The sequence below is a fragment of the Gossypium hirsutum genome, chromosome D05 (genome assembly GCF_007990345.1).
Source record: "Gossypium hirsutum isolate 1008001.06 chromosome D05, Gossypium_hirsutum_v2.1, whole genome shotgun sequence".
NCBI lineage: Eukaryota > Viridiplantae > Streptophyta > Magnoliopsida > Malvales > Malvaceae > Gossypium > Gossypium hirsutum.
In genome coordinates, this window is record NC_053441.1 from 61,409,231 (window position 1) to 61,436,462 (window position 27,232).

General features: G+C 29.7%; 4 protein-coding genes across 5 annotated transcripts; 3 read left to right on the plus strand and 1 right to left on the minus strand.

Annotated features, from left to right (window-relative positions):
* The first annotated feature begins 8,628 nt into the window (after positions 1 to 8,628).
* On the plus strand, positions 8,629 to 11,209 carry LOC121217282 (putative disease resistance protein At5g05400). The gene is made up of 3 exons (XM_041092805.1): positions 8,629 to 8,736; positions 9,758 to 9,835; positions 10,406 to 11,209. Exons 1-3 carry the CDS (start codon positions 8,629 to 8,631, stop codon positions 11,207 to 11,209), a joined length of 990 nt encoding a protein of 329 aa, XP_040948739.1.
* On the plus strand, positions 9,635 to 14,098 carry LOC107903542 (disease resistance protein At4g27190-like). 2 transcript variants are annotated; one of them, XM_041092410.1, is made up of 3 exons: positions 9,635 to 9,850; positions 10,406 to 13,395; positions 13,797 to 14,098. In XM_041092410.1, exons 2-3 carry the CDS (start codon positions 12,362 to 12,364, stop codon positions 13,819 to 13,821), a joined length of 1,059 nt encoding a protein of 352 aa, XP_040948344.1. In that variant the 5' UTR covers positions 9,635 to 9,850; positions 10,406 to 12,361; the 3' UTR covers positions 13,822 to 14,098. The 2 variants fall into 2 exon arrangements, with proteins under 2 accessions (XP_040948344.1, XP_040948343.1); XM_041092409.1 differs by having other exon boundaries at positions 9,635 to 9,835.
* LOC121217283 (probable disease resistance protein At4g27220) lies at positions 11,273 to 12,295 on the plus strand. Its single transcript, XM_041092806.1, has one exon. The coding sequence runs from the start codon at positions 11,273 to 11,275 to the stop codon at positions 12,293 to 12,295; it is 1,023 nt and encodes a 340-aa protein (XP_040948740.1).
* A 3,492-nt stretch (positions 14,099 to 17,590) lies between the features above and the next one.
* On the minus strand, positions 17,591 to 19,571 carry LOC107903541 (uncharacterized). The gene is made up of 2 exons (XM_016829613.2): positions 18,693 to 19,571; positions 17,591 to 18,199 (listed from the first exon to the last, which is right to left on the minus strand). Exons 1-2 carry the CDS (start codon positions 19,180 to 19,182, stop codon positions 17,817 to 17,819), a joined length of 873 nt encoding a protein of 290 aa, XP_016685102.1. The 5' UTR covers positions 19,183 to 19,571; the 3' UTR covers positions 17,591 to 17,816.
* Positions 19,572 to 27,232: the final 7,661 nt, after the last annotated feature.

The following is a 27,232-nucleotide window of genomic DNA, read 5'->3' on the forward strand; positions in this document are numbered from 1 at the left end:
GATGATCAACATCTTTTTCAAATAGGTGGTAAGTCATCATTGGGCATCATTTGTTTTTCAAAACGATGTGTTTTGGGAGATAGGTTTATATATTATTTAGGTTTCCTTCTTCAGAGTTACTATTGTTCTTTTAGTTTTGAAATTTCTGCAACTATTCTTGTGAGTTTCTGGTTTTGGTTGGTTTTTACAGTGATTTCTACTTTCAAGTGTCTTTATTTTGATTCATCTTGCAGTTTTTCTTTTTGTTATCAGTGGAGTTATCTTTGGCATTTTTGGAAATATAAACTACCGTCCAAACCAATACTATAATCGACAATTTGACCATTTTCAACCATTTTCCATTTAACCAACAAATTTGAATCATCAAACTGCAACTCCCGAATTTTCTTTAGAAACTAGGGCTTAGCCCTTAACTCGGTTAAAATAGAACCATCACGCTCCAACCTAAGTTGAACATTCTTCAACTGAAGAGCAAAAAAGGGATTTCTGGCTCAAAGCATCGACAACAACGTTTGCTTTACCCGAATAATAGTCTATCACCAGATCATAGTCTTTTAGTAACTCAAGCCACCTACGTTGATGTAGATTTAAATCCTTTTGAGTTATCAAATATTTCGGACTTTTGTGATCGGTATAAACATGACATTTCTCACCATACAAATAGTGTCGCCAAATTTTTAATGCAAATACAACTACATCTAACTCAAGGTTATGTGTCAAGTACTTCTCTTCATGAGTTTTAAGCTGTCGATAATCATATGCGATAACCTTACCTTCCTGCATCAAAACATATCTCAAACCATCCAAGGAAGCATTACTGTAAATAACAATTTCTTTCCCAGATTCAGGTTGTGTCAACACTGATGCCTTTGTCAACATAATCTTTAACTGATCAAAACTTTGCTGACATTTGTTATAACATCTTCCTGTAACAATTTTGTCATAGGTAAAGCTATTACTGAAAAGTTCTTAACAAACCGTTGATAATATTCGGCTATTCCCAAAAAACTACGTACCTCAAAAATGTTTCTCAAAGGTTTCCAGTTTAAAATAACAGACATTTTACTCAAACCAACTCGTATCCCTTCAGTTGAAATCACATGATCGAGAAATTTGACTTCTTTAAGCCAAAACTCGCATTTACTAAACTTGGCATAAAGTTGTTTTTCACGCAAGGCCTGTAATACGATTCTCAAATGCTGGGTATGCTCAAATTCATTTCTAGAGTAAATCAGAATGTCATTAGTAAAAACAACAACGAACCTGTCGAGATGAGGCTGAAAAACTCGATAAATTAAATCTATAAATGTTGTCGTGGCATTCGTCAATCCAAATGGCATGACTAGAAACTCACAATGTTCATAACGAGTTCTAAACGTTGTTTTTGGTACATCGACATCTTTAACTCGCAACTGATAGTAACCAGATTTGATATCAATCTTCAAAAACACCGTGGCACCTTTCAACTAATCAAATAAGTCATCAATACGAGGCAACAAATATTTATTCATTATTGTGACTTTGTTCAATTGTTGATAATCTATACACAATCTCATCGACCTATCTTTTTTTTTACAAACAGAATAGATGCACCCTAAGGTGATATACTTGGTCGAACAAAATCTCTGTCAATTAATTCTTCAAATTGAACTTTTAATTCTTTTAATTCAGTTGGAGCCATTCTGTATGAAATAATCGAGACTGAAGCAGTCTCTGACATTATTTCAATAGCAAACTCAATCTCTCGCTCTAGCAGTAAACGTGACAATTCCTCAAGAAAAACATCGGCAAAATCACAAACGGTCGATAGCTGATCAACTTTCAATTCAGATACTCTAGAGTCTAATATATAAGCTAAAAATGTATCACAGCATTCTTGGATCAATTTCTCTGTGGAAGTCACAGAAATTATACTCAAAATGTATTCAAACTTAGCAGATTCAACTTCGAACATCTCAAATCAATCTGTTTCCATCGGAAATTCACTACAACATCATGAACAATCAACAAATATCCATATTCCCAGAATAACGTGAAATTCGTTAAATGGTAGTAACATTATATCTACAGGAAAGTCATATCCCTAAATTTTTAGTGGACACTGTTTGCAAACCAAATCAACTATAAAACTCTGACCTAAAGGATTTGTTACTTTAACTACATACTCAGTTGACTCAACTGGTAAATTCCTTTCAGTTACTAACGTAGTACATATATACAAATGTGTCGATCCAGAGTCGATTAATGCATATACAATAACATCAAAGATAGAAAAGGTACCAGTAATGACATCAGGAGCTGAGGCCTCTACATGTGCACGAGTCGCATACTAAATCCTTGGTCTAACTTCTACTGACTCCCGAAGTACCACTATTCCCTTGTCGCCTACATTTAGTAGTAGTAACAACAAGTTTTGCATTCTGATTTTTGTTGGGCTCAATCCAATTCGGGCAATCTTTCTTGAAATGATAGGGAGATCTACAACTAAAGCAGGATCCATCTTTCAACCTACACACTCCAAAGTGATACTGGCCACATTGGCTGTATTCAAAAAGTAATATCATAAAATCATATAAATTATTAATGTCCATTATGGTTGTTCAATTATGAATTTGGACATTGGGCCCAATTCATCTCAGGCTTGGATTTGTTACATGCTCGAGCTTTATCAAGCTCAAATTTTCTCAGGATCAGGCTTTTCCTAGCTCGAATTTTCTCGAGCTCGAGCTTTCTTGAACTTGCATTGGCATGGGTAGGCTTTCAAGCTCAAGCCTTTTTTTCCAACTCTAGTTGCCATTATGGTGTATTCTTATTTTCAATATTTTTTTTGCTATTTAGTGAACAACTAAAAAGCTATTAATATTAGTTTAAAGTTAGGGTAAACTATAACAATGGTCACTAACTATGCCCGCATTCCTGTTTCGGTCACCCAACTTTAAAAATTTTCAATTTAGGCACTAACGTTTGAATTCATTTCTATCTTGGTCATCCGTTGTTAAATTGATAACAAAAGCTTTTTTTTTAACTGGTATAATAACAAATTTGGTCCCGCATACTTACATATTCTATCAATTTGATCTTAATTCTAAATAATTCAATAAAATTAACCCTTCACATTTACAAATTCTATCAATTGATTCTCAAACTTCCTAACTAGAGCTTTCAACTTATAAAATATAGTCATTCAACATTTATAATTTTGTAAAATCCAAAATAGAAAAAAAATTGATACCCACAACTAGCTTGTGTAGTTTATCTAATAGTTGGATATATCAATTCATTGATGCATGAATTTGGTTGTATATATCAATTAAAATATATTTTATGATTTTGTACAAATTTTATAATTGATATTATAGTTAAGTTTAAATCATTTTAAATATTGTGTAATTCAATATCTTATTTGATAAAATTAGTGTCTTAAATCATTATTATATGTATATGGTATATATAAAGTACTAGACTAAACATTTATGAAAAGTGTTTATAAAATCTATTAATTTTTATATTTATGAAATCTATTTGAAATAAACATTTAAAAAAAAGTGTTTCTAATTTTTTATTTTTTATTTTTTATTAATCTATTTTGAAAATATTTTATTTGTATATTTTAAATTTTAAATCCAAATATGCTACTTAAAAAAATTAATTTATTTTTAATTTATTAAGAGTTGGATGGCTACAATTATAGTTTATCCTTAAAAAAACTCAAAAGCTCACATCTATAAATTAAAAAATGATTGATATATTATAATTGCTACACACATTACGAAAATATTTTATTGCACAAATATGAAAGATGGTCTTTGTTTTCTTGGGATGTCCTTGTATTGCTCACAAATCATATACTTATTGGATTAAGTGATTAAAAATTTAATATCTAAAATTTTAAGTTTGAGTATTGTAAATTAAAAAAAAAGTTTTATTGTGTTACTTTGACATCAATATAGAGCCTCTTACCATTTGTTTTATTACAGAGTTTTTTTTTTGGAGGGGTTTACAAATTTATTGATGTGACATGCTTCTATTTTAAAAATTAAAATTTGTCGTTAGGAAGCTTGAGGATCAAATTGATGAAATTTGTAAATGTGAAGTGTTAAATTTATTAAATTATTTAGAATTAGGATAAAAATGATAGAATATGTATGTATTGAGGACTAAATGTGTTATTATACCAATTAGAAAAAAATGTTTTTCGTTATCAATTTAATGGTGGGTGACCAAAATAGGAACAAATTCAAACATTGGTACCTAAATTGAACATTTTTAAATTTGGATTATCAAAATAAGAATGCGAACAATAGTTGAGTGATCATTTGGAAAGTTTACCCTTAAAAATTAATTGAATACATTATTTTAATTGGCTAGATATTAAGGACTACTAAAAGAAATCATTTCTAACCCCAAGAAATACCTAAATATGGGGCTAATATTAGGGATGGCAGCGGGTTGAATATTTACAAATTTTGAATTATCCGAATTTGAATCCGTAAATTTTTCTAAGAATCTAAATCCGCAAATTATTCGATTTTTAATATCCAAATTCGAATCCAATTTAAATATCATTATTCAACGACTATCTAAATCCAAATTCATTATTTAAATAATAGATTCACATATCCGACTTCACATTGGTTACAAAAATATATAAAATTGTGCTTCTTGCAAGATTTGAACACGTGATCCTTGACCATTAAAATTATGCTTTAACCATCAAAATTAATCCTCAATTTTAATTAAAATTTCCATAAACTAATAAATAATGTATAGATATCAATCAAATGATTTCTAAAATAAAATAAAACAACTAATAATAAAATTAAATATGTTTAAAAGAATTATAAGAAAAATATATCTTATTTAACATATTATTCTCTTAAATCTCATATAATTTCTCTTAAATCTTATTCTTTTGTATTCGTAAACTTAATTGAACAATAAGATGGAGTCATTAGAATTTCTAAATTTACGATTATACCTTTTATTATTTGATCAATTAAATTAGTTAAATTTTTTAAACAAAGAAAAGCTAATTAATATTTATATAATTAAAATAAATATTATTATATGATTTTATTTTTTAATAGTACATATTGTATTATATAAAATAGTATAGATACATGTTTAAGGACATATAATATATTAATTGTTATATAATTAAATTATGAATGTAAAATAATTATTATAACGTGATGATATTACAATGTACATTCTTCTAGTAGCGATATACAATCTAAATCTTAAATATTTAACTTAGGATCCACTTGTTTGACTGAAAATGGTTTTCAGAAAATAATTTCTGAAAAATGACTTACTTTTCTGGCAAAGTTAATATTTTCTGGTATTTGGATGAATCTGTGTAAAATATTTTCTGTTATTCGATAGATTTCTTGAAAATATTTTATAAAAACTGTTTTAAATTAAACAAACATACGAAAATTTATTATTTTTTCATTGTTTAGTTGAGCTTATTTACATATATTGCAATGATTTATTTATTTATAATTAAATTAAATTAAATTAAATATATAATAGTACTCAATTATGAAGTTAGAATTAGATAATCAAAATCTCAAAATAGTACTCAATTATTAAGCTAGATTGTTCAGTAGAATCTCAAAACATGTATAGTATTAAATAGATAGAGTGAACTGCAAAAAACAAGTTCATTATTGAAGTTTTTCAAAAGAAATAGATAATTTTCATTTTTCATACAACAATACTCAAAATCTTGGAATCACAACATCATATTTGTAACATTTGCAATAACTAAACTCTACAGATCAAAACACCTCCACTTTTAGACCATTCTTTTAAACATCCTATCCTAGTCAATTATTAATTGCCAATGGAGTAACATATTCTTAGTAACACAACAAGCTGATAATAACTGGGTGATTTTCCCATCATAAAACCCTAAAAAGTAATCTCCTTGAAACCACCTACTTGTTGGGTTTTTCATGGACTCCAAAATCGGATTCATCAGTAAACCACCATCATAGATTTTTGGGCCTCTAGCATAATCTGTGGTATACCTGCATTTTACACTCAAGAAAAGCAAAAAAGGGCTTCTAGTTTAAGTGTGAAAAGCAAAACTGCAGATTGGTACGTATTTGTAGTCTAGTAGATACTTTAGATTCATACCTCAGCATAATTATTGTAATTGAGAAGCTTAGCCTTTTCCAACTGAAGTTTCAATATCTAGTTGATGATTGGTATATATGTTATCCAAATTACCACTTGCTGCCCGAGTTATATAAGCACAATAGACTTCCTCACGCAAGGCATGTTTACGAGCATGTTGCAAAACAGAAATAAAACTTGGAGCATCCAATGTAATCATTCATGCTCCATTCTCAGCAGTTGCATTTTCATGCCCCTAGGCGAGTATAGAGAGAGAACATATATTACATGAAAAAACAGAAATTGCACTAGACTTGACAATGAGAGACCATTAATAAATGCAAACACGTGCTGAAACTTGGAAAAGAATACATTGGACACTATTCTTTGAGCAGCTAGCCCAAGAGCAGTTGTAGGTAAACCCTCAATTTCTTCTTATCAGTTATCAACTTTTCAAACTTCTTTGTGGCATCCAAAACATTCTCACTAAATTTGTGAGACAACATCTCCAATTCCTGTAAATTAGCTCATAGTAAACAGAAAAGAATAGCTAAAAAGAATGAACATGATACAATTGAGCATAAATGTTTATATGGTAACAAGAAGAAACCAGACACCAAGAACTACTATATTGTACATGTTCAATTTTGTTAAATTGTTCTCTTTTATCATCTTCAAGTGAAACACCATTGAGAACAACTTCATTTATCTGGGTTGAATACATACAATAAAACAAAAGAGATATCAGGTCAAACACTCACAGAAACTAAAAGGAATGGAAGAAGCATGTTGTAATGAGAACACTTTTATATATGCAATACATGCAACAACACTAAGCTGGTTTTTTTGTTTTGTTTTTTTTAACAGAATGCTCATCTTAATATCTGCTATAGCAAGCCAACTAATAGACTATGCACTTAGTATTGAGTAATGGTTCTAGCTTTGAATTAAGGTACCAAAGCGAAAAGGGAACATATACTTACCATCTAGAATAAGTTTGTGAGCTTCACTCAACGATTGCCAATCAGGAACATTATAAATGGGTTTACTTTGTCCCAATTTTAGTTGAAAATTTACTTTTTCAAGTTGTAAGGAAAAACTAAAAATGAGACTATGGAATAATGCACCAATGCATATTTAATTAAGCTCTACAAAATAAAAGGATCAAACTGAACAAACTGCCAAGCCAAATTGCTCCAAAACCAATAAGATCACAATACCTTGGATTCATCAATAAACCACCCCACAGATTTTTGGACCTCTAGCATAATCTGTGATATACTTGTATTTTACACTTAAGAAAAGCAAAAAATGACAGTTTCAAATACCAATATTCAACTTGTAACAATAGAAAAAGAAAAGCTAAAACTTCATTCAAAGTACTTACAGAAGTTAATATGATGAATCTTGGCTGGGAATTGCTTTGCCCATTATTACATTGTTACTAGCTTTGGGAATCCAGGCTGGTTTTCAAAGAATATTAGTAGAGCCAGTTTCTCAAAGGGCTTCATTTTTTTGGAAAAAAAATCAGAGCTCTTCCCCAATAAGTAGAAAAATAAACAAAAACAATCGCACTGAAATAAAAAAAGTAAGACATTTTCCTAAATTAAGTATTTCTTTTCCTATGTTTTGTAATAGGTTTTATCAGTGGGAAATCATTTTTAGCCAAATAAATATTGGAAAAGGCTAAAAAACTTTTACAGAAAATGTTTTACTAGCAAACAAACGGAGCCTAATTGTATATAGGTTAGGCAACTCTGTTACATCAACTAGACTCACTCCTACAAAAAAATAAATTCTTTGTACCGGCCAATCCTAATTTTAAATAAATCACTCTCCCTCATTTGTTTCTCTTTCCTTACCTTTTTTTATTAGTAAAGAGGATCCTCAATAAAGCTCTTTCATCAATCCGATAAAATTTGACATATGGCGATGTTATTTCCAGCCAACATGCCAAATGGAATTTGATACGTAACCTTATATACAATTATATTATTATAATATACATAACTAATATAATACTAATTGTATATATTATTGTATATCATAAAATTAGTTACATGCTTAAGGTTTAGGTTGCACATCACTAATAGAAGAATAAACATTGTAATATCATATGTCCTTAAAAGTGTATGTATATTATTTTTATAATATAATATGTACTAAAGATAATCATGTCGTTACATTACAAAATAAATTCATATAATAAAATTTATTTTAATTATATAAATATTAGTTAATTTTTTTATTTTAAATAATTTAAGTAATTGAGTTTATCAAATGATAAAAAGGATAATCACAAATTTAGAAATTCAAATGATTTCATCTAATTGTTTAGTTTGGTTTACAGAATACAAAAGAATAAAATTTAAGATAAACTACATAAGATTTAAGATTATGACAGTGATGCACTCGGTGGTAATCAAAACGGTACATGTAGAACACCTAGAATTGTGAGACCCCATCGGGAGGGCGAGGGGTATGAACTTTTGCACATTATAGTTGATGTCCTTCGGAGGGTTGCCGATGTTGCGCCCTAATCCGCTTTGTCAACTAGAGCTCGAAAGGCTCCGATTAAGGAATTTAGGAAGTACGGTGCCACTGAATTCAAAGGTGTGAAAGGCATTGACTAAAGTTTGGGGACCTCCCTATAATTAGTCCAAAATTTTTTCCCTAAATTTTGGTCAAAAGTCAACAAAAATGTCACATATCAATCACTCAATGGGCTAATATGTAATATCAGCAATCCGTTAAAAGTAAACGGAAATTTTAACAATGGTGGCTAATTTGCACAGTTTTCTTATTTAGAATGACTAAATTAAGAAAAAAATTTAATGAACAAAATAGGACAGACTCTATTTTAGAGTGACCATGGTCAAAATTTACCCTTTTATTTATCTTCATTTACACGTGATGAAACCTATTAAAATGATGTTGTCCTACATCTAATTAAATCTTGCACTAATATTCTTACATTCAAATTGAATTTCATGAGAGAACACTTAACATCTCTTGGTAAATATTAAATAGAGACCCCAATTGTTCTCAAACGTTTTTAATAGGTAAAATTGTGTGTTAGTCTATGTACTTTGATAAAATTTAAAATTTAGCTCATATACTTAAAAAGTTAAAAATTAAATTCTCTTACTTTTTTTTTTATTTAAAAACTCATTCATATCAATTTGGCATGTTGATTAGGTAATCTTCATATGACGTTGCATATGACTGACAGAAAATAAATGTGTTAAGTTGACAAATTTTGATGGAAATTAGCAACAAAAATAATAATTGAACCTATAATTTTTAAATTGAAAAAGTATGAGATTGAATTTTTTAACTTTTAAAATGCATAGACTAAATCTCAAAATATAGAGAAGTGCAAGGACTAGTAGCACATTTTAACCTTTTTAATATATTTAAAATGCTTAAACGTTAGGTTTAGACTATATGTTGACCAAAAATATATTGCTATGTGTGATCAGTATAAACTATAAAGCAATAAAGTAGCCGGTTGATTCTGTCCTTTGAGGAGGAACCTACCATGAAAGTGGCAGCCATGACCATAAAACTTGACTAATAATTTTGCTTGTTTTTCTTTTCACTTTCGTCTTCGTCTTACTATTGTTTTTATTAGTGTTCCCAAAACTCTGTATCATTTCTTCCTTGTTTCAATCTCAAAGATCGTGCAGAAGTTGTCAGCGAGCCAGTGAAGGTACCATTGCTGTTTGTAAGTTTGCTTGCTTAATTCATGATATGCTGTTCTTTGCTTTTATCTTGGTCTGGTTTATATAGTTTTCTTTCCCACTTTCACTAAGATTATTAATTTTGGGCCACATAATATGAAATATGAACTACTGTGATAAAATCAGTTGATTTTGCTTTTAGATTGGATTTAAATCTGAATGAATCAAAACTTCATGAAAATCCAATACACCTCACACATTTTGATTATTTCAGAACCTCTCTTGGTTCTGGTTAAGCCCACATTTGTATGTATGTATCTGCCACTGCTATAGCAGCTTTGCGTGATTGGTTCACTGCTTTGGTTCACTACTTTATTTTCAGTCCTAATTTGTCAAGCCACAAGTCAGGTGATTTCTACTTTCCATTATTTGATTGCAGGGCTGTGTTTGTTTTCTTTGGTTGTTTTTATTTTTTTCCTTCCATGCATCTATTTACATGATTTTTTTCCAATTTTTTCTCAAAGCTCTTTTGAAACTAATGATTAAGTTGAAAGAATGATAATACATGAAAGAATGACAATATACATATATGATTGCAGGGACATTCTATGGAGTGCATACAACCTGCAGCTAGCATTGCAAATTGTCTTGGAACTCCAGTTTGTAAATACTTGCAATATCACAGAAAGCTGAATGATTATGTGAGAAACTTCAAGAGAATCAGAGATGAATTGAATAGCAAAATGGAAGATATAGAGCTGCAATTGAAGGCAGAGCTTCTTCATTGTGTGGGGAAGATACCTAAGAAGGAAGTAGAAAATTGGTTAGGAAAAGTGAAAGTGATGATTATGGAAGCACAAGATGTTGAAAATAAAGTAAGTAATGGGAGATATCTCTGCCGTGCTTGCAATGGAAAGCTGGTTGATAGAAATATTCAAGAAATGCAGACATTTCTTGATAAAGCTCCTAATATCTCCGAAAGTCTTGTCATTGAAGGTCCAAGTGTTGGGTTGCCACTGCCAACATCAGAGCTAGTTGGTGAGAAAGCCGTGAGAGATGAAATTTGGCAATGTTTGATGCAAGAGGAGGTGGGTAAGATTGGGGTTTGGGGGATGGGGGGTGTGGGTAAAACGACCATCATGAAGCACATCCATAATGATCTTTTGAAAGAACATAGCTTTGAAAGGGTAATTTGGGTTACTGTATCAAAAGACTTCAATGTGATGAAGTTACAAGATGATATTGCAAGCGCATTGAAGTTGAAGGGAGATTTGGGCAATGAAAGAGATAAGGTTAGACGAGCAGCAATCTTGTTAGAATTGTTGAAGAAAGTGGGAAAGCATGTTCTAATCTTAGATGATGTGTGGGACAAAGTCTCTTTGGAGGAAGTTGGGATCCCTTAGCCGACCAGCAGCAATGGATGCAAATTGGTGTTAACAACCCGTTCGGAGCAGGTTTGTAAGTATATGGGTTGTAAAGTGACACTAGTGAAGCCCCTTTCAGAAGAAGAGGCATTGATACTATTCTTGAATAAAGTTGGACCTACCATAGTGCAAAGTCCAACTTTAATGCCAACTTTGAGGCTTGCCGTCAAGGAATGTGCGGGTCTACCTCTTACAGTTGTTGTGCTAGCTGGTACCATGAAAGGAGAAGATGACCCTTGTATTTGGAAAAATGCACTCAAGGAACTGAAAGAGCGAGTAGGGATGGTGGAAGGAGTAGAAGCTGAAGTGATCGAGCGTTTGAAATTTAGTTTTGATCACTTAAAAGACGAGAAATTGAAGCATTGCTTCTTGTATTGTGCATTATATCCGGAAAATTTTCCAATTTGGGAGGATGAGCTAATCGAGTGTTGGATCGATGAGGGATTCATAGATGAAATGAATACAAGGCAAGAAATGAAAGATAAGGGCCATGCTATTTTGAAAAAGTTGGAAGATAATTGCTTGTTGGAAAATGGTGCCTATCAATATGGTCAGCCTTGCAAGAAGATGCATGATGCAGTGAGAGACATGGCATTATCCATCACAAGTATTAATCCTCGATATATGATACAAGCAGGGCTGCAATTAGAAAAGTTACCAAAAGAGGAGGAATGGATAAGAGATATTGAGAAAGTGTCGCTTAAGAATAACTCCATATCAGAGATTCCCATAGACATGTCGCCTCCAAAATGCCAACTGCTTACAACCTTGTTACTACAGTGGAATCCAATAAAGAAGATCCCAAATTCTTTCTTTGTGAACATGCCTTGTCTAAGTGTTCTTGATTTGTCCTGTACGAACATCGAATGTTTGCCAGATTCCATCTCTGAATTAAAGAATCTCACCGCATTGCTGCTTGAAGGTTGTGAAGAGTTAAGAGCTTTGCCTTGTCTTTCAAAGCTTCAAAGATTGAAGAAGTTGGATCTTAATTTCACCAGCATTGAAAAAGTCCCTGAAGGAATGGATATGTTGATCAATCTAAGGTATCTTAACCTTTTTGTTTAGACTCTGAAAGTGATACCCACCAGAGTATTGCCAAAACTCTCTCACCTTCAGCACTTGAAAGTTTATATGCATGATGAAACAAAGGGCCTTAAGGCGGATGAGGTAGTGCCATTGCAAAAATTGGAATGCTTTTATGGACGTTTCGAGAACATGCATGAACTGAATAAGTTTGTCTCCTCAATGCAGCAATGTAAGAAAAATCTCATCAAGTACCGGTTATATGTAGGCTTATTTTCTCTTGTTGCTGAAGGAGAGAGAGTTGTATCAATCAATGACCTTGAAATTGTTGGCGGTGAGTTAATGTTCCCAGTTGATATGCAAGAACTCAACATTTCATATTGCCACTATTTGAGAAACTTAAGCGATATTTCTTCCTTAAAAAATGTGGTTGACTTGAGGGTTTGCAAAATTGGGCACTGTGAAGGGATAGAATGTGTTGTTTCCTTCTCTTTTTCCTCTTCTACTCATCAATTCCAGAGCCTCCAGTGCTTGTGTCTTATTGATCTGCCAAAGTTGAGTGACGTTATAAAAGTTGAAGGATATGGTTCAGCAACAACCTCAATATTAGCTTCGTCTGCTACCTTTTCCAATCTTAAAGATATTCGTATATCGGAGTGCCCAAGTATTATGACGTTGCTTCCACATTGGTTGCTTCCCAACCTCCAAAACCTTGAAGAAATAAATGTGATCAATTGTGAGAAGCTAGTAGAAATATTTGCAGCAGAAGATGAAGAAAAAGGAAGTGATGCACTAATCAAATTCGACCTTCCCAAACTAAGAGTTTTGAGACTAGAGTCCTTACCAGAATTGAAGAGCATTTGTAGTAAAAGTGGAGTGATGGTTTGTGATTCTCTCCAACTTATCGATGTTGATAACTGTGATAAACTGAAGAGAATTCCTCCCTTTGTTTCCTTTGTTGGCAATGAACAGCCATATGCACATGCTTCACCTTCTCTTAAGATCGAGTCAAGCAGACAATGGTGGGACTCTTTGGAGTGGGATGATCCAAACTTTAAAAATGTTCTTCAACCCCTTTGGCAAAACAGATGGTTTTTTTTAAAGACAGCTTTTGATGAATGTAGAGAACTGATAAAGATGAAGTAAGCCTCATCCTTTTATCATTTTCCTTTTTTATACTTTCTAAATCTCAATTCCTCAAAATCTATACATCAAATGTGTTTATACCTAGACTTTTAATATCTATTGACTTATGTTTTGTTAGTGTGGTTTAGGGAAATAATAGAGGAGATCAAAATCAATAATTATGGGATCACTTTTTTTTTTTTGTATAAAATTAGAGATAGGAGATAGGGACTACATAGTTTGAACTCGTGTCAAACGAGTGTCTGATAATATTTTTAACCACTATTCCATTCAAGTCAAAACATGAGACCAAACTTGTACTTTTAACCTTTGGTTGATTTATGTTCTATTTAATGCTAACAGGTTCCAACCTGATCTAATCTGTTAGGGTTGATTTTTTTTTTTTTTGAAAATTCAGGTTCAGGGCAGGTTGGATAGAGTGAAATAAAAAAAAACAAAACAGTTGGATCAGATTTGAGGTAAATATGTCCCACCTCATCTCGAGATATTTACAAAAATGTCATTAGATTTGATTTGGATATCGAATTTGATGACTTGATGTGTTTTCTTTTTTTTTTTTTTTTAAATCACTCAATGTAAAGCTTGTAAACAAGAGTAGATCCCACAATTCATGTACTCTTGTATGATGTTAGTGTAATTTCTTGCAAGGAATGTTATATCTATATAATCTTTGATAGTTCTATAGATTCTAATTCCAAATTGCAGTTTGGGACCTGCTAATTTCACCTTAATTTAGAAATTTAATATTTATTATTCGAGAATTACTAAAAAAAATATATAACTTTTGTAGTTTTGATAATTTATAAAATATGAATAACACAGTTGTATGAAGTCCAATATACACTTCCAACCTGTTAATTCACAAAGGATGGGAGTATTTGGGAAGATGCTGAACTGATTCATGATTCTACAGCACAACCCAAGAAAAAGAGGTGATCTAGGCACTATATAAATATTTTTAATAATTTTGGAACACCAAAATGTAAAAGTGAGTTTAATTATTTTAATAATTATCAACATTTTTTTTATAATTTTGTATTAATCGAAATGAATTTGGATATCCGTTTAATCTAGAAAATAATTTGTTCTGGTTTATTCTTGATCCACATTTTTATTATTTTTTATAATTTTTTTTACTCATCTAAATTAAACTTGACAACTATTTGTCCACGTCAATACCATGTACAAAAATAGTCATTTATGTTTAAAATGTTACGTTTTAGTCACTTACGTTATCATTTTGTTATGAAGTAGTCACTCTACCATTAAGCTCTATTACCTACCTAATAGTGGTCCTACATGGCAGTTTAAATGAGTTTTAAATGCCAACTTGGATGTCCTACGTAGCAGTCTAAATTAAATTTATTTAATTAAAAATTAATTTTTATCTCAGCAACTGAACATCCAAGTTAGCATTTAAAACCCATTTGAACTACCGCGTAAGACTGCTGTTAGAGAGGTAACATAGTTTAATGGTAGAGTGACCACTTCGTAACAAAACGATAACGTAAATGACTAAGACCTAAATTACAAACATAAGTGACTAAAATGTAATCTGAGTCAAACAAAAGTGACTATTTTTATAATTTACCCTACGATTAATAATCAAACTACTCAACAATATTTACCTACTTAATTTTTTTTCTTTCTGTTATTGAAGGTTCAATTGAGTACATTTTTTAAAGATTTAATTGATTTTTTTTACTTACCTTTAAGCTTTTTAAATATGAAAGAGTTAATTTATAATTTAACCTACTAAGTTGGTGTCGTTAAACTCGTGACACCAATCCCAATAAAAGACTTAGGGCTAACTTATCAATGCTTTTGAAAAGTGTATCTGAAAAATTTGACTCAAATTTTGAGTGTTTAATATTACTGTCAAAAAGTGCTTTTGAGAAATAAAATGTCCATTTTAGACATGTTATTATCAAGTAACAAATATGCATTTAAATAATATTTAAATCAGTTAATATTATTATATTTTAGTAAGAATATAAAAAAATATTATAACTTGTTGTTAGTGTTTTAATATATGAAATATAAATTTTAAATATTTTTAAAAATAAATATTAATTATTTATAAAATTTAATTAGAATATATAAACTATATTTTAAATATTTAAATATAACCATTAAATATTGGTAATTAGTATTTTAAAAAATATTTTTTATTTTTAATTAATGATTTTAACACATTTTTAATTAAACACCAAGAAAAAAATACTATTTTATTAGAAATGTGAAAAAATAATTAAGCACTAAAAATATTTTTAAGAGAGAAAAAACTAAAAATTTTAGGTTCTCTTTTTCAGAAGTGCTTTTGAAAAGTACTTTTAAAAAGCTAAAATTTTCAGCCAAAAGCAATTTGTTCTGCACAACTTTTCTTTTAAAAGTGTTTTTTATGCACGGCAGAACGTGCCCTTGATATTAGTAGAGATATTAAAGTTTTTTTCTTATTTCAAAAATTATCTCCTAATCTATTTCCAATCAGAAGCTGCCATGTCACCATTCACCTGTATTTTTTTTAAAAAATATTTACACGAAATTAACAAAAAAATGGGAAAAAAATTAAAATATTTTTAATTAATGTAATAAATTGAAAGAAAAACTGCCAATTCTTCCTGAACTCCATCTTCTTCCCCGTAACCTTTCCGATTGGTTTGCTTTCGGTAATCAAAACCAAACTTTTCATTTTCGATTCCATCATCTTCCCAAGAAGCAAATAATTCTTGGGATTTTAGTTTGTTTTCAGACCGTAATCACTTTATTTTTATTTTGCAATCGATTTGGGAACCCTAGAAACCCAAATTGATTTTCAAAATAGAAACCCTAAAACCCCAAAACAAAATAATATTATCAACTTGTTTTTATATTTGTTAAAACATCAGCTGTTGGTGCTTGCCTTTGGGTTCTCCAACTGATTGGAAAAGCTTGAGGGTTTCTTGGAGCTTAGGAGGGAGTTCTTCTATAGGGTGGAAATAGATGAAGATGGGATGGATGTGTTGTGAAAGAATGAAAATTTAGAGGACTATGATGCCATTTTGACAACAACTAAACCCTAATTCAATCGTTGGGAAATAGAAAGCTGGATTTGGTAGATGGAAACAGATTGGAAATTAGGAAGTGAAGACGGAAGCAAAATTCGATTTAATTTAAAATTATTTTTAAAAAAAAGTTAAATTTTGAGTTAATTGGATTGAACTATTCAATTTTTTTAAATTAGTTCATAGTTTGAGTCTGAGTCGAGTTAAATTCTACAATTTAAATAATAAATTGGTGTAAATATTCTTTAGTATTTAACAATTTAAAAAATAAGCAAATTAAACACTCTTTCAAAAAAATTTTAAAATTTATATTTTTAAAAAAATTCTAGAGAATATATAAAAAATTAAAATTTTAAAAATTCGTAAAATAATTTTAGGTACTTAAATAAGTTAATTAATAATTTAAGTTTATTATACTATCTTCTTCTTTTTTTTCTTATTTTACTTAAATTTTTTAAAAAATATATATATACGGTTTCAAAATTATGTGTTCTTATATGAAATTAGTTATACTGTAAGAAGAATTTAATTTGACATGTTCAATGTTTTAATTTACCTCGAATAGTTTTACTTAGCTCGATTTGAAAAAATTTTAAATTGAGTTAGGATGATAAAATATGACTCGTCAACTCAATTAACTCGAAATTTTTTCACTTAATTCGATTCAACTCTCACATCTAGCAATGAGCAGAAAATAAAAAATATATATTAATTACTAAAATAAATTTAATTAAAAATATTTTTTTATTTTTTCCAATTGTTTTAAAATTTTATTGTAAAATTTTAAAAATTACAAACGAATGGCAACATGGCAGCTTCTGATTGGACAAAAAAGTTTAGCTTAACGGTTCTAAGTACTTATTTAAGATTAGGGCCCATACATAAAAATGTAAGAAAAATAAATAAAAATATATAAACAAATTGTTAAATTAAAAAAAATAATGAAAATACATCATCTCAATCATAACAGAATATGAATAATTACGAACCCACAACAATGTTCATCACCTCAGGTATGGCTTAGTTTCAAATTGCGTCAGTCGCGTTGATTATTCAAGTTTTGTCTTATTATTGTAATTTAAAAAAATATATCAACAATTACAGAAGAAAATATATAATAATTTTTTATTTATTTGCCATGGATGTATCAAAGAGGGAAAAAAAAAGCACATATATATATATATATCATATTACATAAGTTAAGTAGTATATTTCCAACAAAATCATCTGGTTTGGCTTCGTCTCTCCAGACTTTAAATAAATAAAAGAAACTCTAAATTTTATCTATAATTTTCTTTAGTGTTTTTTTCCCCTAAGTATCGTATTTAAATAAGTAAATGTTTTATCTATAATTTAAGCTTGATATTTCCACGTCAGCATCGCCAATCCAACCGTACTTCACCGGGACCCACAACATGCTGACTAGGCTTCCTAAATGATACCATGTGGCTGCTAACCATGAAGGCAGTTACACGCTCGGAAACCCTAATATCTTCCATCTTTAATTCCTGCAACCGCCGCACGTATTCCGGCACGTGGAGTAGATCCCAAACTACCCCAACGCCGCCGGGCTTTAGGACCCTCACCATCTCCCCCACCACCCTCATTCTCTCCGCTGCCGCCTCCACCGTGCGATGGCCGTATTCTTTTCCCACCGTGTGGACGAACACGGCTGAAACCACCACGTCGAAATAGTTATCCTCGAATGGTAAACTCCTCACATCGCCTTCTTTGCACGTTACATACTCCCCCACACCTGTTTCAAATTTCCCATTTTTAATCATTAAAATTAATTTCATGTATAAATTTATATACTTTAAATGTAAATAGAGTCGGTTACATTTTATCTTTTTAAATAAAAAAATAAGTAAAATTATCTTTATATATTAAATTAAAAATTTTATTTATTTTTATTATTAAAAATAATTTACTTACATCATTATAAGATACATGTAGCACGTTATGAGAAACTGTTTTGTTATTCCATTAACAATATTAACTTTCACAATAAAAATTGATAAAATTTTTAATTAAATAATTTAATTTACTCATAAATTTAAGATATAAAAATTAATTCACTTATTTTTTAAATAAAAAATAATGATTAACATCGTGAATTTTAAAAATAAAAATAGATAAAAATTTCAAGTTTATGATATAAAAATTAATTCACTTATTTTTAAAAAAAAAACAAAATACAGTTAAGAGTGCCTATGGTAGTTTTAGGAAATGATTCAGGAACTACGAACCTTCAACGTTGGCTGTTCGGAGCGTGGACAAAGTAGTCCGTTTAGAACGATCCAACCCAACAACCCGACCCGAACTACCAGTCTTTTTCAGCTGAGTCGCCACCGAGTTGAGAAGAATCCCCCTGCCGCATCCAATATCAAGCGCCAGCTTCACCGACGACCAATCATAAACCGACCCCACCATCCGCTGCGCCATTTCGTAATGCAACGGGCCAGCGGAGTACAAAAAGTTGGCCGCAGCGAAGAACAAGCAAACAGCCGAAATCGAGGTGACGGCGCCGCTGAACCCGGCTGCGAAACGGGCGGCGCCGGGGCTGGGAAATAAAGTTTGGAAGAAGTGGAAGATGGAACCGAAGTAGAAAAGGAAGATAATAGATAGTAATGAGAAGAAAACAGCGTGACACAAAAGGAAAACCAGTGTTTGCCATTGATCCATGCCGTAAATGGCATAGATCTGAGTCCAATCTCTGCTACTATTGCTTTTTCCCATGCTCCAAAACTCGACGAAAACTCAAAAATAAACAGGAAGCGAAAGGAATTCGTTGATGGGTTTTTGTTGAAGAACTTGATCAATCAAATCAAATCATGGTTTTGAAGGAAAACGATCCAAGAAATCATCACTGAAAAACAGAGAAAAGAGGGGAAAATGAAGAGCAGTGGATCATGATTTATAGTAATAAATCAGTGAAAACATCAGTTGTACAGGGAATTCATGGTATCATTAGCAATGAAAATTTTCCTTTTTCACGCGCTTTCGATACTTTAAATTTGTAGGGGTTGATTTGAATTATATAGGGAAAATATATATGAAAATCAAAATAATATAATAAAAGTTGAACAAATCTAGTGGACAATGTACGGATTTTGACAGAAACAGACGAAAAATTAAGAGAGTAACTACTGGTACGTATATATTTTTTTAGTTAAATGAAAATTTAGAATGGCATACTTATTTTTTTCACCCTCTAACTTTACCAAATAATCATTTTAGCCAGTCATTTATTTTTTAAAACTTAAGTTTTTTTAACTTTGTTGACTTAGCATGTACGTAGATTACCACGTGGATAACACGTCAGTAAAGTTAACAAACGTTAATTTTTTTCATCTATTTTAGAGATGTTTTGACAAAATAATATAAGTTCAAAAGCTAAAAAAAGATAAAATAAATAAATTAAAGACTAAAATGACTTTTTTATAAAGTTAGAGGGGGCAAAAAAGTTATTATGCCATTTGAGAAAAAAGTTAAGACGGCAAGGAAGACTTTTATAAAGCTGGATATTTGACCTTTTCATTTTACCAATTTTTTTTATTTTAAATTCCAACTTGTTTTTTTTTTAATTCTTTTTCTTTAGAAATTTAATTATTTGCTTTGCGTAATTTATGTTTTTAATTAGTGTGATCCAAAGTCAAATACAATTGTCTAGGAAATAAGTAGGTAATATTTTTCACTGGAATTGGTACGTGTTGGTATTTATCTATTCGATTTTTAAAAAAATATATATTTAATTTATAGAAATATATAAATATAAAATATTCATTGATTATATAGATTACTCATTAATAAATTCATTAAATAAAAAAACCATTCAAATCAATCTAAAATTAATAGTAAAAATCCATCATTCAATATGAAATTTTAAAGATTTAACTCGGGTTTAATTATATTATATTTTATATTTTTTTAAATGTGAAAGTAAGTTAACATCCTTTTTCATTTCAATTAAGTTTTTAGCATAATAGTAAACAATTAAAAATTTTATATTTCTTAACATTATTCATACGCCAGCTAGTGCACCATGTTCCGGTTGGTGTGACCAAAATTGACTGGAACGAATCAATACAATCAATATAGACAAGAACTTTCACTAGTGAAAATAAAAAGGTTGATTATTCTGACTTAACATTGGAATGATATGCACCGACTGATATGAGCGAAATTGGTGTAGAATTGATCACCATGCTAGGAACCATATATTAAGGGTGCGTCTTTATATAAACGAAATTCAAAATTTTAAAAATATTATCATTAGTGATAATTATATTAATTTTTGTCCCCTCTTTTACTTTTTGTTTCTTTTTTATTTTTAATATTTTAAATGCAAATACATAGTTTTAACTTAATTTTAATTCATTTTTGGTTTATTTCTTTTCTTTTATGTTTTTATCAAATTCTTTTCCATTAAAACCTTCTAAATAATTATAATTAATTTTAAATACATATTATTTAATGAATTCATCTCTATATTTTACTTAAATATAAATTCAACATAAATTTAAGTGTCTTTATTAGGGTAACATCTTTTTGGTTAAGGGGGCTTATAATATAGTTCAAGATAATAGCAAATTTCTGGGATTGAGGAAGGAGACTAAAGAATGAGCCATCAATTTTAGACACGTGATATCACAATAGGCCACTTATTGAAGAGTAATCTCCACCCGCTACAGACTGAGTGATTATCAGAAGCGTTGCCTCCTGAATCAACTATTCGACCATGCGAAATGAAGCCTCCCAAAGAAGTTAGCCACCCATTCTAGGAAGGATGCCATCATTCGTTCCTCCAAGCACTTGATCTCCTATTAAGAACATGACTTTTGAGGCTACTGAACCCTATGTGAGCTCAACTATTCCGTACCACAATTCAAAGGAAATGACAACACGTCCCATCACAAACATCCTCCCTACGCACCTTACAATGATGGCCTAATAACGAATCTACCACGTTAATATCACCTAACACAGGACCTTGCCTATAAATAACCCCTAGAACAAGGAGGAAATGATTGACTCTTCAACACTCTTGCTTACACTCTGCCACTTTACTCTCAGCCTTCACCTTCGTTGCCTTTAGTCTCAATGTGAACTAGCCTCCACCAGTTCCACTATATCCCCCTTCGTGTCTCTTTATTAACCCCACACATCAACAAGCAATATGCGCTTTAAGTATTCATAAATCCTTTTACTACCCTTAAATTGTTTAATATCCCAGAATAAAATTCAGAAATTGAACTCACGATTCAATTCTACTATGTGAAATAGGTGGATATTTATTAGGATAGTGGATCATCCTAAGAATACCACTTTTTAAGCAAGTTTAGATTATAAACAACTCTATAATTGATTTAAATCCATTGATTTCTATATTTCTATGATAAGATATGAAAGCTTTACTTCAATTTTTTATTATAAACTTTCAAAATTAAAATTAAATTGACATAATTTATAAATATTGAAGTTAAATTTATAAAAATATGATCAAATTGACATAACATTTAAACGTTAAGTATTAAATTAATTATTATATCAATTTTAAAAGTATCAATTATCGTAATCTTTGTATTAATCATTTAATAGTGGAGGACAAAAGAAATGTAAAAAATAATAATGAAGTAATAAATCTAAAAACTTTGGCCATCATTAATATTATATATGAATCCACCATTGATGACCTTAAACCATTAATGAACTATCATATGCTTTTTCTGAACAGAATTATGTATGATATACTTGGACTTTACACTAGGAATAATTTTGATCTCATTTTAATTATTAATTCATAGCAGAAGACCCCTATTAATTATACTCCGCAAATCATGAGTGGAAGGGCTAATCTTGACCCTACACCAAGGATATTTTGAGATTGATGAATCTCAAATCTCTCTACTTTTTAAAATATTTGAATTTTCTTTTTTATTCCAAAAAGAAGATACAATTAAATGAATTCTTGTTTTGTTCCCATTGTATTTGAATAGTAAATTTATCAAAATCTTAATCAAAATTAGGATCAACTGAACTTGAATTTTATCTGTACATTAATCTTAAAAAAGAGAGGTTGAATCAATTGACTTATGAATGGGTATATCCAGATTGAATCCGTTTAAAAGAATCAGTTGAATCAACAATTAAATTGGGTTTACTATTTTTTATTTTATTTTATGTAATTTTAATAATTTTATTTAATTAAATTAGATGAATTGACCCACCAATCAAATTGAAAATTAATCTACAATTTCCAAAAGTTTAAAGTGGAAGATTGAATTTCTATTATATTTCCCAAATTCCCCTTGAATAACGTAATAATATATACCCATGTAGTTGTTTAATTAAAATATAGTGATGAAAAAAAGCTTGTCTAGGTTTTTTCACACGCATGTAAACCAAAAGACAAACATGTCCCCATTGTAAAGTTGAAGTTCTATGTTGGTCATGGATTTTGATTTTTCTTGAGATTTTCATAGGATCTTGATTTGTTAGAGTAATTAAAGGGTATCCCTCCCAAAGTTCACACAAATCACATCTATGTTTAAAATTAGGGATTTGAGATGATTTTAGGGTGTAATTTTTTCCATTGATTTAAATAAATAAGATTTCAAAGATTAAAGAGTACATAATTCATTCTTTGACTAGCTCATGTAGTTTTCAATTAAAGAAGTTAGCATGTGAGGATATGACTTTAGGTTGGAGAAAATTTAAACGAGGGCTGAAATGATTTTTTATGTAAAGTTGGAGGGCTAAATAAATTATTATATCGAAATTAAATGTGGTTTTGGTTGAGATGGTAAAGATTATGATCTTTTGGATTCAAATCCATGAGAGCATATATTTTTCTAGATTTATCAATCAATAAAAAAAATATAAATACCCTCAAAATAATATTTGTTAAGGAATGAGCTTGGTAATTTTACAACTGAGTTGGGGCTAGATTTGTTCATGAGTTCGGCTACTTGTCCGAAATTTGAGAGGGTTCGAGTAAAAATATTAGGCTCGAAAATGGGCTTGGAAAAAAAATTAGACCCATTTAGAATATGGGCCGGATTCAGGCTTGAACATTCGAAGTTCGAGCTCAGTCTAGCCCGTTTTTAAGTTTATAATAGTTTATATTATGTTATTTTTATATATTTTGTAATTTATAGCACATTAAAAAAATCTATATTAGATATATAATACTACCCTAATGTAAACATTAAAATAATGATAAGACGACTATATAAAAATTTTCAATAAATAAAAATAAATTTATTAAATATTAAAATAAAATAAAATAAATATTTAAAAAAATAATAATATAGGTGTAGACCTAAAAAGGGATTAGGTTAGTCTTTTTGCAAATATGGATAGGTTTGAACAAAATTTTAGGCCTATATTTCAGGTTGGGTCGAGATTGAGCAAGCATAAAGTATGTTAATATCATGTTTAGGCTCGACTCGACCTAACCCATGAGCACCTCTAATTGAGACTCAGTTAATAGGTAACACTAACTCAATCAAACACATTATTATAATATAGAAATTTAGCAACTTAAATACAAATACAATATAAAAGATTCTTTCAAGTGTAATGCGAATATACAATTTTTTTTTTATGTTACAAGTATAATCGGAATTGCAATTACAAATAACATGCATTGTGTAACTATATCAGAATCAATTATTACAAAACATCAAATTGATAATTGAAATATATCTAGACCTATATTAAAATATATTTAAATTGTTAGGATCGTCTCGATTAAGCAACAAACAAGTAAAAATAGCAGAAGAAATTGAGAAGATGAACACACAAATTTAACGTGGAAAAATCTCTCCAAAGAGGATAAAAAATCACGGGTAAAGATAATTTTACTATAATGACAAAAGAATGAAGAGTACAAAAGATGGAGATAAAACTAAACCCCGAAAACCCGAAAAACAAAGAACCCTCAAAACGTAAACACAAAATTTTCTGAATGTGTTATGAGTTCTAATCTAATGTGTATTATTTCTAAGATTGTAAAAGAGCCTATTTATAGGCTAAATTAGTAAGTCAAATAAACTATACTAATAAATGTTAAATATATTATACTAATAAATACTAAATTTTCTAGAAAGAAAATATATATTTGTTTAACTTAACTTGCAAGCAATTTCTTAAAATTGGGTCACACAACTCTAACATAAATAAAGCCCACACAAAGCAAGATTTAAGCTAGACTAATTTTGAAGAGAACTCAAACAAATTACACAAGAAGAGATTAAAACTTGAGATTTCAAAATTTTCAGTCTCATAAATACAAATTAGAGCTCTCGTCAACATTCAGAAAACATAGGTTTAAACCATATCAGCCCATTTCCTTTTTCCAAATATTGTAATGATAAAGAAAAGGTTTTTTGACAGGACTAAAATGTAAAACAAAATCTAGTGAAGAAAGCAAAGTATACTTGTTCATGGATCGGCTACTTGCCTAGGCCTGAAGGTCGATCTGAAATTTGTGAAGGATTAGGTAAAAATATTAGTCTCGAAAAATGGACTTGAGCAAAAAAATTAGGCCCATTTAAAATATTGATTGAGCTCGGGCTTGAACATTCAAGGTCCGAGCCCGACCCGGCCCGTTTTAAGTTTATAATACTTTATATTATGTTATTTTTATATATTATATAATTTAGAACACATTAAAAAATAAACCTATACTAAATATATAATACTACTCTAATGTAAATATTAAAATAATGTTAAGATACTATATAAAAATTTTCAAAAAATAAAAAAATGTACGAAATTATTAAAATAATGTAATATAAATATATTTTTTTAAAATTTTAAAAAATAATATAGGTGGGCATAAAATGAGTTTAGGTTAGTCTCTTACAAATATGAGTGAGTTTAGGTAAAATTTCAAACTCATATTTTAGGTTGAATCAGACTTGGATAAATATAAAATATATTAACATCATATTTGAACTTGATTTGAACTCGACTTGACTCGATCTATGAACACTTCTAAAACAAAGTGATATATAAAAAATTTTATTTGCTTCTAACGACAAAATAAAAAGATAAAAGAAATCCTAGAAATTAAATAAAGTGGGTCCAACGTGACTGAGAAAGCAAAGGAGGAGAACGCGGGATGACAGGCGAAAGCGACGATTTGATGCGTCGAGTCGGGTGGAATTAAAGCACCAACTCTTTTCTTTGGACGAGTTTTCGCCAATTCGTTAAACAGTGTCTGCGTGGGTACGTGAAACCAGCAAAGCAAAACACCGACTGATTTTGTTCCAAACTGTTCGACGGCTTACCGAAGTACAAAAAGTTGTCAAAATTTAGGCCTTCATTTTGTCTTTTATTACCACCTAACAAGTACTAAATGCATATCCCTCTTGTTTTTCCTTTAACTTTATTTATTTTTTCTCAATCTTATTGATCACTATTTTTGACTGATCTACAAACACCCTATGGGATACCGAGAATCTGATTATGATCTTCAATTATGAGTGTAAGTTAGAGACATGTTGGATAATGATTTATCATCAATTTCCAGCGCCACTTCCATTGAAGTTTAAGGTTGTTTTAGTGATACATCTTGAAATTTAATCATTAAACAACTAATGACGTAGATACTTAATATATTTATATAATTCAAGTTGGATTTGATAATATAATTTAGTTATTTATTTATTTATTTGGTACTTTAATTTCATAATTTTTAATTATTAAATCAAAAGAAGAACTTGTTTAAGCGTATCTGAACTACCATTTTCTTTATTGCTACAAATAATAACAACATCAATTTATTACTTTATAAAAAAATTATACAAAAAATATATTTATTAAAAAATTCATATCAAGTGATGCTTTGATTGAAACGGTTAACTTAAAAGTTTAAAAGCCATGTGTTTCGAGTTCAAATTTTATAGTCTTATTTTATTAAAAAAGAAAAAGAAAAAAATTCTCATATTAATATTTATTACTTTATAAAAATAAAAAATTTTAATAATTTTTCAACAAAACTGATATTTGTTAATTTATGACATCAAATTCAATTACGATTTTCGAGTTATTCTCGAATGATGCTTATATAAGCTTAATCCATATGGATAAAATATATAAATTAACCTAAGCTGTAAATAACTATGTCTTCCTTGAGTCATTTCTTAGTTAATCATAGTGATTTTCATATTTGTCATAATTATGATCTCCTAGAGTCCAACAAGTATGCCAAACTTGTTCCCATTTTTATATAAGCAAAATTATAGCTACCCATTATTATTGGGGTCTAATTTGATAAATAGCAGTTCATGTTTTTTCAGAAAAAAAACTGTACTTATACAAACAAAATTATAGCTACCCATTATTATTGGGGGCTAATTTGACAAATAGCCGTTATTTCTTTTTCGAAAAAAAATCTTTGCTTTTGATGTCAAGTTCATTAATTAGATGAAATTATATATATGATATTTTTTAGGTTGGGATCGATTCGTATAAAAAATAAATAGAAAATGTAGAGAAGAATGAACACAAAAATTTTATAAGAAAAACCTCTCAAAGAGGGAAAAATCACGAGGAAATGAGGTTTTGACTTCTCACAAAATGAGTAAACAAATTAGAATACAATATGGAGAAAATAAACTTAAATGTACTAAACATACATGTAATAACCCATTTTGCCCGGCCCAATAAATACCAAAAAAGAAAAAAACAAATACATTAAATTAAAATATCCACTATTAACAGCCTAGTTTTACAAATATTAAAATTAAATCCAAATTCAATTAAATAAATGTCCATT